An 18421-nucleotide genomic window follows, 5' to 3' on the forward strand; every position below is an offset into this window, starting at 1 on the left:
AGCATCCCCAGACAGGAGGCGGGTTTCACTGTAATGTGCTGTACAAGCCCAGTCAAAGCCGAGCCCTAGCCCTGTCTAGACACCGGACAGGAAGCCTGCGCGGTGCAACGGGCCGTGAGCCGAAGGCTGGCTCTGGGACTTGATGTGCCGCTGGAAGCATCTCAGGGGGGCCGGCCGGCCGGCGCGAGGGGCAGGGCCAGCCTTGCATCATCCCCGGCGGGCTGCAGCGGCGGCGCGGGCGCCTTGCCTAGCCGGGGCTGCAGCGGGCGGCCAGCACCGGCCAGGCGGCGGCATGGAGAAGCCGAGCGAGAGCTGGAACGGCCACGTGCAGGGCGACGCCCTGGCCGGGCTGGAGGCGGCGGCGGCCCGGGGGCTGCCCGCGGAGCCGGCCCGGCGGCGGGGCTGCGGCCGCTGCCTGAGGAAGCACAGCCTGGTCATCCTGACCGTGGCCGGCGTGCTGCTAGGGGTGGCCCTGGGCGCGGCCGTCCGCGGCGCCCACCTCAGCCGGGCGCAGGTGGCCGCCCTGGCCTTCCCCGGGGAGCTGCTGCTCCGCATGCTGCGGATGGTCATCCTGCCGCTGGTGGTCTGCAGCCTGGTCTCCGGCGCCGCCAGCCTGGACACCCGGGCCCTGGGCAAGCTGGGGGGCATCGCCGTCGCCTACTTCATGGGCACCACCCTGGTGGCCTCCGCGCTGGCCGTAGCCTTGGCCTTCATCATCCGACCGGGGGCCGGGGCCCAGGCGCTGAACACCAACGCCCTGGGGCTGGCCGACGCCCTGCCCACCAACAAAGAGACGGTGGACTCCTTCCTGGACCTCGCCAGGTACCTGTCAGCCCTCGGAGCTGGCTGCACAGCGTGGGCCCCACTCCTGGGGGGTGTCTGCTGCTGGAGCCTAGGACCCCCCCTGTTACATCAGCCCCAGCTAGTCCCTGGCGCTGACCGTGGCTAGCACTAGATGCTTCAGAGGAAGGATGTGCAGTAACCTGTCCCCAGGGAAAGTTTTCTCCTTAGTCCCTTAATTAGAGATTGGTTTATGCCCTGAAGCGGGAGGGTTTCTAGACTTTTTTAACTATTATAATTCCACTTATGACCTATGGAAGTGTCTGATCCCACTTTGACCTGCTAAGTTCTTGGCCTCAATAATATCTTGTAGTAGTGAGTTCCATTGGTTAGTTATGTGTTGTGTGAGAAAGTTATTTCCTTTGTCCAGTTTTGAATTTGGCCCCTTTTGGTTTCCTTGAAAGCCTCCTGGTTCTTGGGTGAATACAAGGTGTAGACCATTCATTATTCTGCATGCTTTTATCATGTCCCCTCTTATTCATAGCTCTAAGGTCAGAAGAGATCATCTGTCTGATGTCCTGTATAGCACAGGCAATGGGACTTCCACAGAATAATTCCTAGAGCATATCTTTTAGAAAAACATCCAGTATTGATTTAAAAATTGTCAGTGAAGGAGAATCCACCAGGTAAATTGTTCCAATGATTAATTACTTTCACCATTAAAAATTTATGCCTTATTTCCAGTCTGAGTTTGTCCCCTTTCAACTTCCAGCCATTGGATCATGTTATATCTTTCTGTTAGACTGAACAGCCCATTATTAAATATTTATTTCCCATGTAGGTACTTATAGATTGTAATTAAGTCACCCTTTAATCTTTGTTAAATTAACTAGATTAAGCTCTTGGAGTCTGTCACTATAAGGCATGTTTTCTAATTCTTTAATCATTCTCGTGGTGGTTCTTTGAATCCTCTCCAATATACCAACATCCTTCTTCAATTGTGGGTGCCAGAAATGGACACAGTATTCCATGGCAGTCGCACCAGTGCCAAACACAGAATTAAAATAGTCTCTCTACTCCTACTCAAGATTCCCCTGTCGAAGGCATCCCCTGTTGAAGGCAAACAATCCCAGTCTTTTCAATCTCTCTTCATATGAAAGTTTTTACTGCCCCCAAATCATTCTTGTTGCATATTTCCGAACTCCCTCTAATTCTGCAGTATCCTTTTTGAGATGGGGTGATGAAAACTGCTCACAGTATTCCAGTTAAGGCTATCCCATAGATTTATAGAGTGACATGATTGTATTATCCCATCCCGCTCCTTTTTCATCCTGACATTTGGTAGGTTCCTTCCACCTATTATAGCGAAAGGGGGCCAGCTGCAAAGTTTACATCCCCATGAGAACTTCCTTCAAAGGCAAGGCTCCCATTTCTAATTACATAGCAGTTATTCTTATTTTGTCTTAGTGCGTAGTAGCTGTTGTTATTTCATTTTAAATAGGTGCTGGGGGGGGGGAGGGCAGTGATCAGGATCTGCCTGTAACACTTCTACAGTTCACTATTTTTAGTGTGCAGATGCTGTGACAATCTGAATAAGAGAGATTTGTTTTTAAAAAAGACATTTCAGTGAAACACACAGAGCCAATATTTTCATCATCAAAGGGAGAGACTTTTAATACAGTATTCTCAAAATTACTTCCAACTGTAATCTCTTATTCATTGATTAATCTTTGTTCAGCACTTTGACAGTGTAACACACAATATATTAGCAGTATTCAGGGCCTGATAGTGTCATCTTACTCACACTGAGTAATGCTTTACTCTGTGAGTAGTCCCATTGCAGAGATTAACCAATGAGAAAATTGCTACATAATCTGAAAAACGTGGCAGAATGAATGAGAACCTGCAGGTTGGAGTGCAGTCTCCAAATAAAAATATACTGAGGGAAACTGATACAGCATCATGGGTGTAAATGTATGGAGATAAATTCCCTTTTATAAGAGTTGATAATCTCTTGTCTATATTTTGTCTATTTTTGGACTGGGGAGAAGAGTTACAATATAAAAGCAAAGTGACTGAGCACTTACGTTTAACAAACATGTTAGTTCAAAGGTTTGGTTGTTTTTCTTTTTCTTGTTTTTAAATATACATTTTGTTATTGTTGAGGGAAATGTGTTTATCGCTGGTGAAACTAGTGGCGAATCTGACAATACTTTGGGGCTCTCCATCCTGTTTTTGTTGTGCTATAAATGTGGATTCACACAGCCTTGTTAGCAGGTCCATTAGTGGTAATAACTGCAATTAGTGGTGCTGACTTACACTTTCAAAAGCATGCAAGTATTTAGCTACATTCCAGTCTTTCCTCATCCCATAATTCTCAAGGACTGATCGTGAGAAATCTTGAGAGTCCTAATTAAAAAATAAAAGTGGAGATAGGTAGAATGCCCATTGAGACGAATAGGAATTGATGGGCTGGGGAAACAAATCTAAGAAAAAGAAAAACAATTTGTTTAAAATGTAGAAAGAATCGACCTGTCACTGCTAAACTCTGAGAATCTAGAAGACCACTAAAATGACCCAAGCCTGAGGCTGCACATTCATAAGGTGCTGGGCATGTGTGTGGTGTTTTCTTGATGTATCATCCTGGAGTTCTGAGTGTTCTGAATGCATACACGATGGGCGGAGGCTGGGCACTTCCAAGGGTGCTTGGCAGGATTTCTGAAGTTCCACCTAAACTTGGGAGCAGTAGACAGATCCCCCCCAGAATCATCTAAATGCAGATGCTGAGTTTAAATGATGTAGATAGAGCTCAGAGTCAGGGGTTTGATAAGGTGTATTGTGATGGTTCTCAGGGTTCCCAGGACTGAGTCATCTTGTTCCCTACCTTCTGCCTCTTGCGAGAGGAAGTCTTGCTGTGATAGTGGGGTGTTCGATTCCTAAGGCCACCAGCCTTTTAGACGCTCACCCACTCTCCTCCAGGTTGTGCCAGTATCCTGTCTTTGCTGTGCAGGTAAACAAGAGGTGCACCAAAATCCCCTTGAAGTGATTCCCCCGTGAAATCCAGTCCCTGACACAGGCTACTCACGGAAATCCCAGATCCCCTGCTCCCAATGGAGCAGTGTACCCCACTTTACCAATTTTACCTTTAACCACTGCTGCTGTATCACACACAGCACTTATGAGTACTTATAATAAAACAAAATAATGTATTTTTAAAGAAGAATAGAGGTTCCACTAGAAACAAGAGAGTGATGGAAACAAATGGTTACAATACAAAACAAAATCTTAAAACGCAAACTAGGGCCCACCCTTATTAATAGTTACATTTTTCTATCTCATAAAGTAGGTTCCCCCCCGAAAGGTTTGGAGCTGGCTGGCTTCACAGGAACCAGGATCCAGTCTTTCATGAAACGGCCCCACTCCATGAGATGTCTCCTCAGTGAATGGCTGCAGAGTGTCTTTCTTCACCCGGTGATGGATCCATCCTGTGTCTTTAGTCACAGACAGGGTGACCCCCTTAATGTTCCTTTCTACCCCTAAGTGGTTTTGATTGTTTGCAGTTGTCTTTGATGGTTTTCCATTGACTATTCTGAGATGGGGCAAGGGTAGACAACTGAACCTTACATGACATCACTGGCTGACCAAGGAGGGATGACAACTCTCTCGTGCTTGAATGGGCCATCATCAGGCCATATGACTAACTTTTACTCCAATCCCATAGGCATAGTTTTCAATATAATTTTGTTATTCCTTAAATATTATGTATAAATACATCTCACAATGACCAAGTATTGATAAGTTACAAGCTTTCAGTAGAGATCTCACATGCTACCTTTTATGGGTAAATACCATGAAAGCAGTGTATTAGGTGTAGTGAGTTTGTCAGGTCTGAAACAGGAGCTGCTTGTAAAGAATAGTGGTGATCCCTTTGCCCAATGGGTGTCTGTGTCCCAGTTGTCAATGGAATTTAATCCTTCATGCTAAAAAAAAAAATACACATGCTGGCTCAATAAACAACACTAGTTTGCGCATTGATGCCATTTCTAGAGAAAAAGCATTAACTGATTCCCCCCCTCCCCCCTATTTTGGTTTATACAAACATAAGTGCCTATCTTATATTCAAGGTGCCCATACATAGTTTAATTTAATGAAATATCCTAAGATAATGGACTGCTCTTCCCATCCATATGAAGAAATACACACCAACCATAAAAACCTCCCCCAGCAGACAGAAAAACCCTTTCGTACCTCACCCAACCTGTCCTCAAATGTCCTGGAGAAAAGATGATCCATGCAGCATGCCCTGATGATTGACAGATCCAGCCTTTGGTGAATGAGGGAAGGGAGCAAATTCCAAAGTCAAGAATCCCTCGAGGAGCATGCTCTGGCAGCAGTGCTCCAACTCTGGCCCTCTGCATTGATTTCAGTCATGGCAACGCCCCACAGGGAGAGAAGCAGCCTGTCTCTCAAGTAATCAGTCCCTAGCAATAAGCACCGCTCTAAAACACATGGGGGGCCACTACGATGATGGGACAAAATCCAATTTGAAAATATCAGATGAAATGGACTGTTCCAACACACCGCCACTCCCCTACCCCACGCATCACCTCCAACACACTGGCCCGCTCAACATAGAATCCCACCCTGAAACCTGGAAACACCATCCCAAGATTATTGCTCTGTCCCCTCCCCAAACACCTGTTTTGTTTTTGTTTTTTAAAGAGCTTTGCACTGTGTCCAGAAGGTTAACAAATCTGGGCTCTGGCAGAGCAGGGGTAGAGCAAGTTATGTGAGGGACTTGCATGGAAAACATCACACTGGTTATTTCCCTCTCTCCCCAGTATTGCTTTTTAAAATGGTTTGCTGATCTCAGCTGTGGCAGAATGCTACAGGAGAGGAGGTCTTTAAGCTGGCAAAGCATCAAACCATTTAGGGCTTTACAGGTTCAAATCAAGACCTTGAACTGTGCCTGGAATCCAGCTGGCAGCCAGTGCAAATCACTTTCACACTGAAAGCACACAACACTGATGCACTATGATTTTTTTTTTTTTTAGTATGACACACTTCAGTTAAACACAAGGACACGTGGCATTGATTTTTTGGCTGTTATCTGTGGTGTCTGGAAATGTCCTTTGAGATTCTGCTACTCAGTTCAGTTCAAATTGGGGCAACAGCAAATGCCAAAATATGTAGGCTGGTCATAATTATATTCAGTCAAAAATCAATTAAAACATTTTCAGTGGTATCAAGACAGTTTATAATTAGCTTATGAAAATCAGACGGCTATGACCCACCTGAACATCAAGACTGGATCGGCTCTCTGAAAGATACACTCCAGCTCAACTAGAGGTTATGGGCTTGAGACAGGAGTTAGTGGAACAGTGAAATGCTATAGCTTGTTTTATGCAAGAGTTCAGACTAGAGGATCATAATGGTTCCTTCTGGCCGGATAAGCCATGTATCTGTGACTTGGACCATGAGGTGATTATTAATGGCATCATAAGTGGCACTCACACTCTTAGAGCACTTTTTAGGCACAACACAGAATTGAAAGCTAGTGTAAACCTTCCAGTGTGTGGAAATAGTGAATGGGAGCTGGGGCCCAGCCTGGAGGGTCAATATTTAACATGGAATCTCTGGAGTTTAGAAAAGCTGTCCTTTATCAGGACATGCCATTCTGTTGGGTTTTTTTTTTTTTTTTAAAGTCTGTTGGCTTGGTGGCCAGAGGTAGTGCTTTGCATTGTGCCATGGGAGTCTGGGGCTTGGCTCTGTTCCCAGACTTGGCCACTGTTCACTCATTCGCTAGGCCAGACCTCTGAAGAGGCGACACATACACACAGCTCCTGCAGAAGTAGTTCCTCCTGTGGTTTAACAGCAAGCTGACTAATGAGTGGATAGGTTCAAAGGGAGAAAAAGGGTTGGGGCTACATCTGAGCGAATACAGAGGCCTCCATCAATTTCCTTCTGAGAAATACAGGTTTAGAGGATGCTTTGTGTCCACTTTGCCCTTTCCTGTATCCTTGATTCTCCTATACTGCCATTAGATTCACTTGGGCTGGCATATAAAATGAGATCTGGTCCTGAGTTCGCTGATCTAGTTTCACACTGCAATTTTGAGGAAGGCTAGTGAGTGATTCTTTGGGGCACCTAAAATTCAAATTCAGGGATTAAGGCATGGATTTTCAGGTCTTTGCCAGCCTCCTGCTGCGGAAGTAGAGGCTAGCTGCTGGTGCTGGGATCCAGGCATAACTTCCAGCATATAGAAAAGTTCTGGGAAGACCATTATTGCATCCAGGTACAGTGTTCACCTTGTTCTGATGAGTTTTAGAATTTATACAGCGCTCTACAGATACAAATTAACATGTCATAAACTAGAGCTGGTCAAAAATTTTCTGCCTGAACAGTTTTCCATTGGAAAATACTGATCTGATCAAATTGAAACGTTTTGTAGCAACATTGATTTCACTGACATTTTCTATGAAAAATTATCAAAATTTCATTTCAATAAGAGCAAAACATTTCATTTTTACTTTATGATTTTGACTTTTATGTATTTTATACTTTAATATAAAAGTCTAAGTGAAATGTTTTGACCTTATAAAAATTAAATATTTATTGAAGGTCAAAACAAAAAAGAATATTTTTCTCCCCTCCCAGTTGGGGTGAAACCAGATTTCAAAATCTTGAAGTTTTCTGCAGGATGGAAGTTCCAATTTTCGGCTAGCTCTAGTTGTAACACCCCTGGGAGGAAGTGAAAAATTATCATCCCCATGTTATAGATGGAGAAATGGAACAGGCTGGATCGAGACCCCAGGACTCCGTATCAGAGCCAAGCTCAGAATGCAGGAGTACTTTTGCTCTTAGTCCCATTCTCAGTTGAGCTTGCAGAGAATACTCTGCCTGCCTGCAGTGGCCTTAAATCAACAATCTAGTGGCACTACATCTCACAGCCATGGATTAGTCCTGTAAATTGAGGCATGGGTTTCACAGATCCCGGTGACTAGCCCTAAGCAACTGTGGTGGAGTAATGGGCCTTAGAAACAATCAGCGACAAACTTTCAATCTGTTTTTGAAAGAGTTATAAAAATGAGAATAAATACCAACACTCTACTCTGAGACCAAAAGGGATAAAAGTCTTGCATTGTAATGACCATGATGGGGGATAGGGAATGGTGGGTTAGTAGTTACAATTATACAGTTGCTTGAACTGTGTATTTTCAAGAAATGCTAAACTCAGAGTGTCACTTATTGGCAACAGGCTATGTCCATTTCTGATACCTCATGATTGTTGTATACACTATGAAAAAGGGAATGTTGTAGGTTAAACAGGAAATGTTACAGTCTGCACTTGCTTTTTGCCGCATTCTGATTCAGAAACTAACATCCCCTATATTATTGGTGGAACCGATTCTTTGTAATTATTAGGGGATGGAACAGTAGCTGTTTTTACACGGTTGTGCATTTGTGAACAGGAGAAAAGCTTCCAAATGGCTGTATACCTATAACAGAGAAGACCCCAGTCTAATCTCCTCTAACAGTAGTTGTCTCCTTATCTAGGTTCCTTTTTAAATGATGAAATTAAGTTGGGGGACAGTGCTGTCTTGCATCAGGTATAGGGCGGTTATTTTGCAAGCTTCCTCACTGAGTTCTGCCAGTGCCCCAGACCTGAGGCTGTGCTGTCCTTTCATGCTGAATGATGCCCACGTGAGTGGTGGCTGTGTTTCTTTTTGCAAAATTTATACTGTGTTGTGACAAGTGGGGAGTTCTCTGCCCAGCTCGCAGCCATAGTCGCTGGCCTGGGCACTGAGGAGTGGCACAGTGGGAAGCATTCCTCCTCTTCAGAGCACAGAGGTGGTCTTCATTTGCTACCACTCCCCTGAGGCTAAAGTTGCTCCTATGTGTAAGGCAGCCCCTTTTTCTGGGGAGGGGAGGACCTGTACCGGATACTCTGGAGTGAAACAGGAATGAAACATGCACCATGTACGTTATGTAACTCTCTTCCTTCCCAGCACTGACAGCATTCAGTTTTACCACCTCAGTAGTGGTAGCAAGGACTGTACTATCACTGAACCACATGCTGGCAGGATAACCAGCGTATTCAGTATCAGACAATCCCAGTGTTTCCTCAAGGGTGGCCACCAGAGTGATAACACTCATGTGCTTTAGTAAGATGTAACAGGCACTTAGGGCTTGGGGTCTTTTTAGAGCAAACTAAACTTTTAATAAAAAGAACAGGAGTATTTGTGGCACCTTAGAGACTAACAAATTTATTTGAGCATAAGCTTTTGTGGGCTACAGTCCACTTCTTCGGATGCTGTAGCCCACGAAAGCTTATGCTCAAATAAATTTGTTAGTCTCTGAGGGTACATCTACACTACAGCGGGGAGTCGATTTAAGATACGCAAATTCAGCTACGTGAATAGCGTAGCTGAATTCGACGTATTGCAGCCGACTTACCCCGTTGTGAGGACGGCGGCAAAATCGACTTCTGCCGCTTTTTGTCGGCGGCGCTTACTACCACCTCCGCTGGTGGAGTTAGAGCGCCGATTCGGGGATCGATTGTCGCGTCCCAACGGGACGCGATAAATCGATCCCCAAGAGGTCGATTTCTACCTGCCAATTCAGGCGGGTAGTATAGACCAGACCTAAGGTGCCACAAATACTCCTGTTCTTTTTGTGGATACAGACTAACACGGCTGCTACTCTGAAACCTAAACTTTTAATGTTACACATTCAAAAAACCCATTAATCTAACCCTACTCCCCAGGCTCATCACACCCTTTATCCACAACTACTGTGGACCTTCTGGACCATTCCCCTGTGGTTCCCTTCCTGAGCTTGGATTGGCCCTGTTTCACAGGTTTCTAAGGGCTTGTCTGCCTGGGGAAATTGCTATTCTAGAATAACTTCCTATGTGGACACTCTTAATTACAGAAAGAAGGATTGTCAACATTTGAAAATTAATTCAGATTAAGGAATGGTGAGTATTTAAAGTGCAATCGCTGTTCAGAAGTATCTCCTGGTGTGGACACTCATATTCCAGAATAAGAGTGCCATATTCCTCTTTAACATAATCCACTTCTGAAGAATAACTTCCCTATTTAGACAAGCTCTAATTGGAGCAGCATACTGTGGGAAGCTGTCTATCCTTCATGGCCGAAAGTAGGCTAGGAAAAGAGCAATAGATGCGGGGGACCAGTAAGTGTGTGTGAGAGAGTGAATGTGTGTGTGTATTTTTGTGGGGATCCTGGCAGTTATTTTTTGTCTGATCACCTGAATTACTTCTGTTCTCCCTCCCCCTCCCCACCAAAAAAAAAATTATAGGGAAGCAGTGGATTCTAGTAGATTGAGCAGTGGACTGTGACTCAGGAGATCTGGGTTCTATTCCTGCCACTGGCCTAGCAGGTGACCTTTGGCAAGTCACTTCCTTTCACTGTGCCTCACGTTACCCCTCTGTAAAGTGTGGATAATGATACTGATCTCCTTTGTAAAGTGTAGAAGATCTGTGGTGCTCTATATAATTATTTATTACTTTGTTTCATAGGAACCCATGTAAATTCCAGGAGTAAATTGGTGCATTGAGAAAAAATGTTGTCCAGTGGTTGTATCTGATTTTCATGTGCAATTACACATTCGCCTAAGTGCCGTCCTTCCTTTATGGTGGCACACATGGATAGGAAGTATGTTTGTGCTTCTATGTGTGAATTTTCCATTTTGAATTGGGGACATAATGAACACAGACTTGTACTGACAGAACTGGGGCTGGCTTTCCAAGGTCTCTTAGTTTTGCTTCACTGCTCATGATAAACACTGCCTCTGATGTGAGCACATGACCAGCCCAAATAGCCTGTCAGTTGTGGGGTGGCATTTTCCTATGGAACACATTCGATTAAACTATTTACTGTGCTTTATGTGGGGGTGTTTGCACAGATTCACCCTCTGATGAAGTTGAAAGCCTGTGCACTTTCACACTGGCCTGTCTGTCATCAAAGGCTGATTTAATTCATATGATGACTTATCTTTGTGTAAAATCGCATCTCAGTGTATAGCTAATTAAACCACTTATTTGATAATAGGCTTTTATGACTAAAAATGTTTTTTCCTACATAGTAGATTGCACAACAAATAAGAATAACACATTAAATTAAATGCTTCCATGATAGTCTAAAGTGACTTTATTATTTGAGCGGACAAAACATCCAATGTAATGGGGTTCCTATTGATCTTTCAGTGTTAATTTCCTTTTGTAACCTAAAATGTTCTTTTCTGCCTTCAGGGTCAAAATCAGGTCAGGTGATTGGGGAAGTACAGTCACATTTCTGTGCACCGCATTCACCAATGTTCAGAATGACCTTGAAGCATTATCTAGCAGTTTGAGCCAAAAATTGCCACTTGCTTTGCTGAATTGGGGCTTTCAGCAGCACTAAGCCACCTACTAAAACCCACTGGGATTTAAGCACATGCTTAAATTTAAGTATGTGCTTAAGTACTGGGCCTAATGCTCTGATCCTACAAACAGTTACATGTGCACTTAACTAGATGCATATGAGTTGTCCCATGGAGGTCAATGGCACAACTCACATGCATCAAGTTAATCATGTGCATAACTGTTTGCAGTACTGGAGCCTGCTTGAATTTCTCTCCTTTTCTTTTCTTTTCTTTTCTTAGCTCAGCAAAATATTTATATTGTGAATTTCTATGAAATAAAATCATATTTCTCAGCTATAATGCGATCTGACTCAATAAGCCCCAAATTATTCCTATCATGCTTTCAATGCTGCTGACAAAAGCAACAGAAAGAGAGGCTCTGAGTGTTAACAGCCAGTTGTTTTGTGAAAGTCTGTGTATTTTGTAGTATCATCAAGGCTGTGGGAAAGTCCATACAGTGACTGGATAAAGGAGCTATGAATAGGAGAACACCAAACAGGTTATCAGTTGAGTTAATAGCATATGCTAGGCTATGTCTATGCTGCAGCTGTGCTGCTGTAAGTTCTCCCCTGTAGCTGCTCCATGCTGAAGGCCTGGGCGCGAGCTCGCCCTTTGGCATAATTAACCACCCCCAACGAGTGGCGATAACTATGTCGGCGGGAGATGCTCTCCCACTGACATAGCACTGTCCACACCCCTGCTTCTATTGGTGAAACTTATATTGGTCAGGGGTTGGGTTTTTTTCATACCCTGACCGACAAAAGTGCTAGTGTAGACATACCCTTATCTTCAACTAGCTTCTCTTTCCTTTCAAAGATGTAGCTTCTCTGTTTACTTTCCCTTTGCGGCTCCCTGGATTTGCTACCTTCCATTTCTTCCATACCCTAAGGCCTCAGCTACACTTAAAAGTTTTGCTGTAAAGCTGTACCTTTATAGTGTAGACAGAGGTCTACTGACATTACAGCTATACCCTCCTAGTGTAGATACAGTTATACTGACACAACTATGTTTTTGCTGGTATAGTGATTTGGTGAGTGAAATAAACTGTTCTGGCAAAAGCACTTTTTGGCCAGTATAACTAGTGACATAGCTATGTCAAAAAAAAAAAAAAAAATCACACCCCTAACTGACATATTGTGCCGCAAAACTTTTAAGTGTAGACTTGGCCTAAGCCAGACCTTTTCACCACAGTGCCCACAAACTTTACCCTCCGATTCCTGTCATGTCCTAAGTGATAAGCCTGACCGTTCCCCATCTCACTTCAAGACCCAAGGTAAATAAACAGCACAGCATGCATACTATGTGGTAGCTGCCTCAGGAACTTCCCTTCAGAATCATGCCAGATGGCAGTACGTCTCTAAAATATCTAAATCGAGTAGACACTTCTCTTTAAAGCTTTTCCTCTTTCTCAAAAAGGTCATTTACAGATAGGTGAAAGATCAAGCCTACAATTAGAAATGCGGGTAACTCACTACATGTGCATTTACATACGTAACATACAGATGAATATTACACACAGGCAGAGGGTACAGGCTTGTTAAGCATCAGTAGGATGAAAGGTAGGAGATGTAATAGAAACCTCAACATCCTATGTTACAGTTTTAAAGAACAGGATTGTTAAGTATTAACTGGGATGGTGACTGGTTAAAAGATAGGATCAAAGGATAGAAATAAACGGTCAGTGTTCACAGTGGAGAGAGGTAAATAGTAGGGTCCCTGAAGGAGCTGTACTTGGTCCAGTGCCGTTCAACGTATTCATAAATGATCTGGAAAAAGCGGTAACAGTGAAGTGGCAAACTTTGCAGATGATACAAAATTATTTGAGATAGTTAAGTCTCAGATCTGACTGCAAAGAGTTTACAAAGGGATCTCACAACACTGGGTGACTGGGCAACAAAATGACAGATGCAATTCAATGTTGATCAGTGCAAACTAAGCACATTGGAATACATAATCCCAACTATACATACAAAATGATGGGGTTTAAATTAGCTGTTGCCACTCAAGAAAGATATGTGAGACATCTGCTCAGTGAAAAAAGCTAGCAATGTTAGGAACCATTAGGAAAGGGATAGATGATATCATAATGCCACTACATAAGTCCCTGGTACACCCACACTTTGAATGCTGTGTGCCATTCTGTTCACCTCGTTTAAAAAAAAGATGTATTAGAATTGGAAAAGGTGCAGAGAAGGCAACAAAATTATTAGGGGTATGGAACAGCTTCCATATGTTCAGCTTAGAAAAGAGATGACTAAGTGGGGATATGCTAGAGGTCTATAAATCCATGAATGGCCTGGAGAAAGTGAATAGGGAAGTGTTGGCCAAGATGATCAGGGAGGCAACCCCATGTTCTGGGTATCCCTAAACCTTCAATTGGCAGAAGCTGGGACTGGACGGCAAGGGATGGATCACTTGATAAATTGCCCTCTTCTGTTCATTCCCTCTGAAGCATCTGGCATTGGCCACCGTTAGACACAAGATGCTGGAGTAGATGCCATTGGTCTGACCCAGAATGGCCCTTTTTACATTCTTATGAAAAAATCTCATATGAAGAGAGATTGAAAAGGTTGGGATCGTTTACCTGAGAAAAACTAAACAAATCAGAAGAGTCAAGAGAAAAGTATATAAAATAATGAATGGTCTTGAGAAGGTAGATTACGAGCTTCCATAACACAAGAACAAAGTGGCATTCAGTGAAATTAAAAGGTAGCACATTACAAAAAAAGAGCTATCGAACAAATGATTGTAAAATGGGTTCATGTTATGAAACTTGCATAGATCTGACATCTATTGGGATGCAAAACAAGTGTAATTTACCTACTGAGAGAACAGAAATGAAGTGTAGCAGTAAAAACAACTGATGGGAAGCAAAATGAAATAGGGAGTGCAGCTTTATCTTATAACCACCAACTATTTTTTTTTCCTGTTAGGCTTGTTTTACACACACACACACACACACACACACACACACACACACACACACACACTTTGAATGAGTTATTACTTTGCACGTCATACCCATTTTCAGGACTCTTACATCTGATGTGCAGTTTACACTACTATTTAAACCACCGTTGAATTTAGACTACAGATTTCCATGGGATTGCACCTTCTTAAACCTAGGATTTTTAACCACTTCAGTGCTGCAGGCAGCAGCTGTCTATGGTATTGTCAGGCTTTATACTGGGTACTTAGGGAAGCGGAGTTCCTGGATCTACTCAATGGCCCATGCAGTATTAAAGGGTGAAATGGTCCCCTGAAATTGATTTTGCTGATTATAATGATGTTCTTCAAGTTCTTGCTATGAAAAAAAAATCACATGAGAATTAGGAGAAAGAATGGGTATTAATTTAACTGTAATTCAATTACAATGCTGTTCAGTAATAAGGAAAGTAATAGTTTCACTTAGGCATAAAACTGGTGGAAGTTAATTAAATATACAGCATTTTAATGCCAAAATATTTGCCCTTGCTATAGGTTTGGTGTTTCTCCAAAATAAAAAGCCATGATACACTCATTTTATTCTTTAGACAGGAAATATTTTACTTCGTTTTGTTTTGTTTTTACAGAAACCTGTTTCCTTCCAACCTGGTTGTTGCAGCTTTTCGAACGGTAAGGCCCACGTAGCTTTCAGAAATGAGTTGCACTGAGCAGGCAGGCCAAAGGAATGCTGGCTTCTCATAAAAGACTGGAGATGTGGTAGATTGTAAAACAAAACAAAACAAAACCCCCACCGCAATAATTCACCACATTTTCAAAAGCACCTGCGGTAACTTGGCACCTAGCTCCCTTTGCAAGCCAGTATGAGTTAGGTGTCTGGCTTTACCTTTTGCTGCCTAATATTTTTCATTACATCACTTGTTCCCAGTTCAGTCTCATTTCTCATCTGACGTACAGTGCTATGAGCTAAGCGTGGTAGTACACTAGCTGGCACCAGAACGTATGAACTTATTTAAACTAGATGAGCCTGAGCTGTAATGTTTGAAGAAGATGTTGGTTTGGGCCCATTTCTAATTTTAGATGTATGTAAAAGATACTTACTGCTGAAGATACTGTATTGCTATAAGTCAGGGTAATTCTTTCAGATAGCCGAGCTGAAAAATAACCATTGTTAGCTCCATTGTGCTCTTTTCTTCAAAGCAAGATCGAACTCCAAAATCGGGTTTCATATAAAACCATAAAATAGCACAGGTCAAAATCTCATATGAAATAAAAGTGGGAAATATAGCCACAGTATTCCTTGGTGTAGTGGTATTCTGTAATAAGGTTTAAGTGAGGAGATTCTGCATTTCTTTACGCTGTCATTGACACAATTCACAATTATTCAAATTCTTTGTTTCCTTATTTAAAAAAATAAAAATCAAGAGCCTTGCTCCTGGGATGTGTTTAATTTGGGCGTCAAAGTACATTTATGGCCTTGTTTTTGTGTGTGTTAATTAATATTCTTGATATCTCAATCTAACTTACAGGTAAGTTTTAAGGGTGACACTTACATTTGTATATGTGGCCAATATAAACACCATATTCATTCCACTTAAGCCCTCAAAATAGGACGTTGGTGTTGCATAGGCCTTGTGCTTGTCCTCTGCATCAGGGTGAATTTCAGCTGGCTAGAGCTTTTCAGATAATGACTTCATTTACCTTAATTCTCTGGCCATTTGCTGTCTGTTTTTCAAAGAATACTAATTGAAATCAGTACATTTGTCTGAAAAGCTGCCAAAAATATATTTGAGAGACAAGGCTCAAAAGCTTCTCTCTCACCAACAGAAGTTGGTCCAATAAAAGCTATTACCTCACCCACCTCGTCTCTCTACTATCTTGGGACCAACACAGCTACAACACTGCATACCAAAAATACATGCCAATCCCAAAATACTCATCAGTTTTGAAAATGTAAGTCATGACTTTGAATTTAAAACTGTTTGGTATTTAAGAAATAGATATTTATAGACAATGTACTGTAGTGGGGAGGTTACAGCTATTGGACAACTTAAAGGAACACTGTCACTTTAAAGCTGTGCAGTAGAAGATTGTGCTCTGGTATCTCCACACAGGGAGGGAATTGTATACCTAATTGTTTCCTTTTCGTATGCGAGAAGAGCCAAAGTCAAGTTGGGTTAGTGGGCCTAATTCTGATCTCTATTGCACTGGTGTAAATTAGAAATAACTCCATTTATCCATTACCAGTAGAATTATTTCTGATTCTCACTAGTGTCCCCTCTCTCTATGCAAGTTTAGTTAGTTTGTAGAGATCCTTTTTATCCTGATTTAGAGCTTGGGCCCAGATCAAAACAATCTGGTGAAATCATACTGGTAACCTTACAGTGATAAAATGTTGTACTAACACAGTTAGGGTCACAGTGATAATCTGATGGACAGAAAACGTGTTGTTTTTTGTATTCACAGTATGCAACGGATTATAAGATAATAGTAAGAAACATCTCTGTTGGAAATGTTACGTTTGAGAAGGTAAGGCAGTTTCTATCTCTCTATCTATCGTACTTATATGGCCCGTGTTACTGTAGTATCTGAATGTTTCACAGTCTTTAATGTCTTTACCTCACAACATCCCTGAGAGGTAGGGAAGTGTTATTACTCCCATTTTATAGATGGGGAGCTGAGGCACAGAGAAGCCAAGTGACTTGCCCAGGGTCACACAGGAAGTCTGTGGAGGAGAAGGGAATTGAAATCACAGCTCCAGAGTCCGAGGTTAGTGCCCTACTCGCTGGAGGACTAATCCGTAGCCCTTAGTTTATTAGCCCTTATTCTTTATAAACAAATACAAGAGAAGCTCAGACGTGACTCTTTTCCTCCTTGCATTCTTTAAACCAGTAGGTTGGTTGGGATTGTTTCTAGTTACAGCTTCATTGCATCTTTATTTTATTTAGTCACTGATTTAAGGCAGAAACAGTTGGTTCAAGGGGATGAACATGACAAATTAAAGCAGAACAGAGGCATATCTGCAAGTAGCCAGAAAACTACATCTGATTTGCAGGTGCTGGAGATGGGAGCCGTCCTTATTTTCAAAAGTATGGCCTGTGGAGACGTTGGGTGTCCTTTCCAGAAGTGGTCAGCATTGGCCTACCTCTGCTCCCCACTCAGGGGAATCTTACCCATAGGGTGAGATTTTCAAACATGCCTGTTGTTAGTCTTGTAAACTTAGTATATTTGACCTGGAAGTTATTTAGAGACCAACACAAGATTCCAGGATATTATTTTTCATGGTCACTTTCCCAAGCATAACAGCACTTTCAGCCCATTCTGTTGGGCGGGGCAGGAGGGGGTGTTTATCACACTGAATTTTTTAATCAGTTAATGTTTAGCTTGAATTTGGAGTGTAACGGGCCCCTGCATGCATTTCCAGTTCAAGTCTAGGCTCTCACAGCCTTCACCAGCAGCAGCACCTCCGGCCTACTTCATAGCCTCTGGTACAGGGGGGTTGCCCACACTTCCTCTTGCTCTCTGCTAGCAATAGAGACTGGGGAAGGCAGTGGAGGAGAGGAGATAGGAGCTGGATCCTGTTAGTGCTGCAGCTACAGAGCCATGGCCTACCTCTCCCTCAGGTTTTCAGCACCTCCTTCGCCCCTTGCTGGTAGCTGTGGCAGCAGCCTTTACCCACAACCTAGACTGGCTTGAAGGTGCACTGGCCAGACTATTTTTCAACTCACCAGGATAATGAGACTGGGGATTCCCACTGCATTTCTTCTGTGGCTGGAGCCACGATTCTAATGTGCTCCAGCGGAGCAGCAGCTGTCGCTTGCCCTCTTCTGCTGGTTCTCATCCTGGCTGGCCCCTTGGGTCTGCAACCTGCTGGCATTTGGGATTCTCAGTTCTTGGCAGGGTGACCAGATGTCCCAATTTTATAGGGACAGTCCCGATTTTTGGGTCTTTTTCTTATATAGGCGCCTATTACCCCCCACCCCCATCCCGATTTTTCACGTTTGCTGTCTGGTCATCCTAGTTCTTGGAGGCAAGGAGAAGAGTATTTCCTCCACTGCAGGATCTGTACTTGGCAGCTACAAGCTTGTCAACTGCTTCCCTCATCCCCGTTTTGTTGTCGGGCCCCTCCCAGATCCTGCTGCCTCCAGAAGTCACTTTCTTCCCATTGGGTCAAATCCTGAGCAATGCTGACCCCTGAGAGATCAAACCCTTCCCCCCATTGACTGCAGTGGAAGTTGCAGGTACTCATTGTGATGATTCTCAGGGTACC

At 43.1% G+C, this 18421-nt stretch overlaps 1 protein-coding gene across 2 annotated transcripts in view; it reads left to right on the forward strand.

Annotated features, from left to right (window-relative positions):
* Positions 1 to 292: 292 nt before the first annotated feature.
* The window catches only part of SLC1A4 (solute carrier family 1 member 4), a 36069-nt gene continuing 17940 nt past the window's right edge, over positions 293 to 18421 (forward strand). Inside the window, exons 1-3 of one of the 2 annotated variants that reach the window (XM_034764217.1) lie at positions 293 to 822; positions 14781 to 14823; positions 16618 to 16680. In XM_034764217.1, coding sequence (XP_034620108.1) covers positions 293 to 822; positions 14781 to 14823; positions 16618 to 16680 — 636 coding nt within the window. The remainder of the gene's footprint in view (positions 823 to 14780; positions 14824 to 16617; positions 16681 to 18421) is intronic. The other variant, XM_034764219.1, reaches the window with a different exon arrangement.

Source organism: Trachemys scripta, chromosome 3, assembly GCF_013100865.1.
Source record: "Trachemys scripta elegans isolate TJP31775 chromosome 3, CAS_Tse_1.0, whole genome shotgun sequence".
NCBI classification, from domain to species: domain Eukaryota; kingdom Metazoa; phylum Chordata; order Testudines; family Emydidae; genus Trachemys; species Trachemys scripta.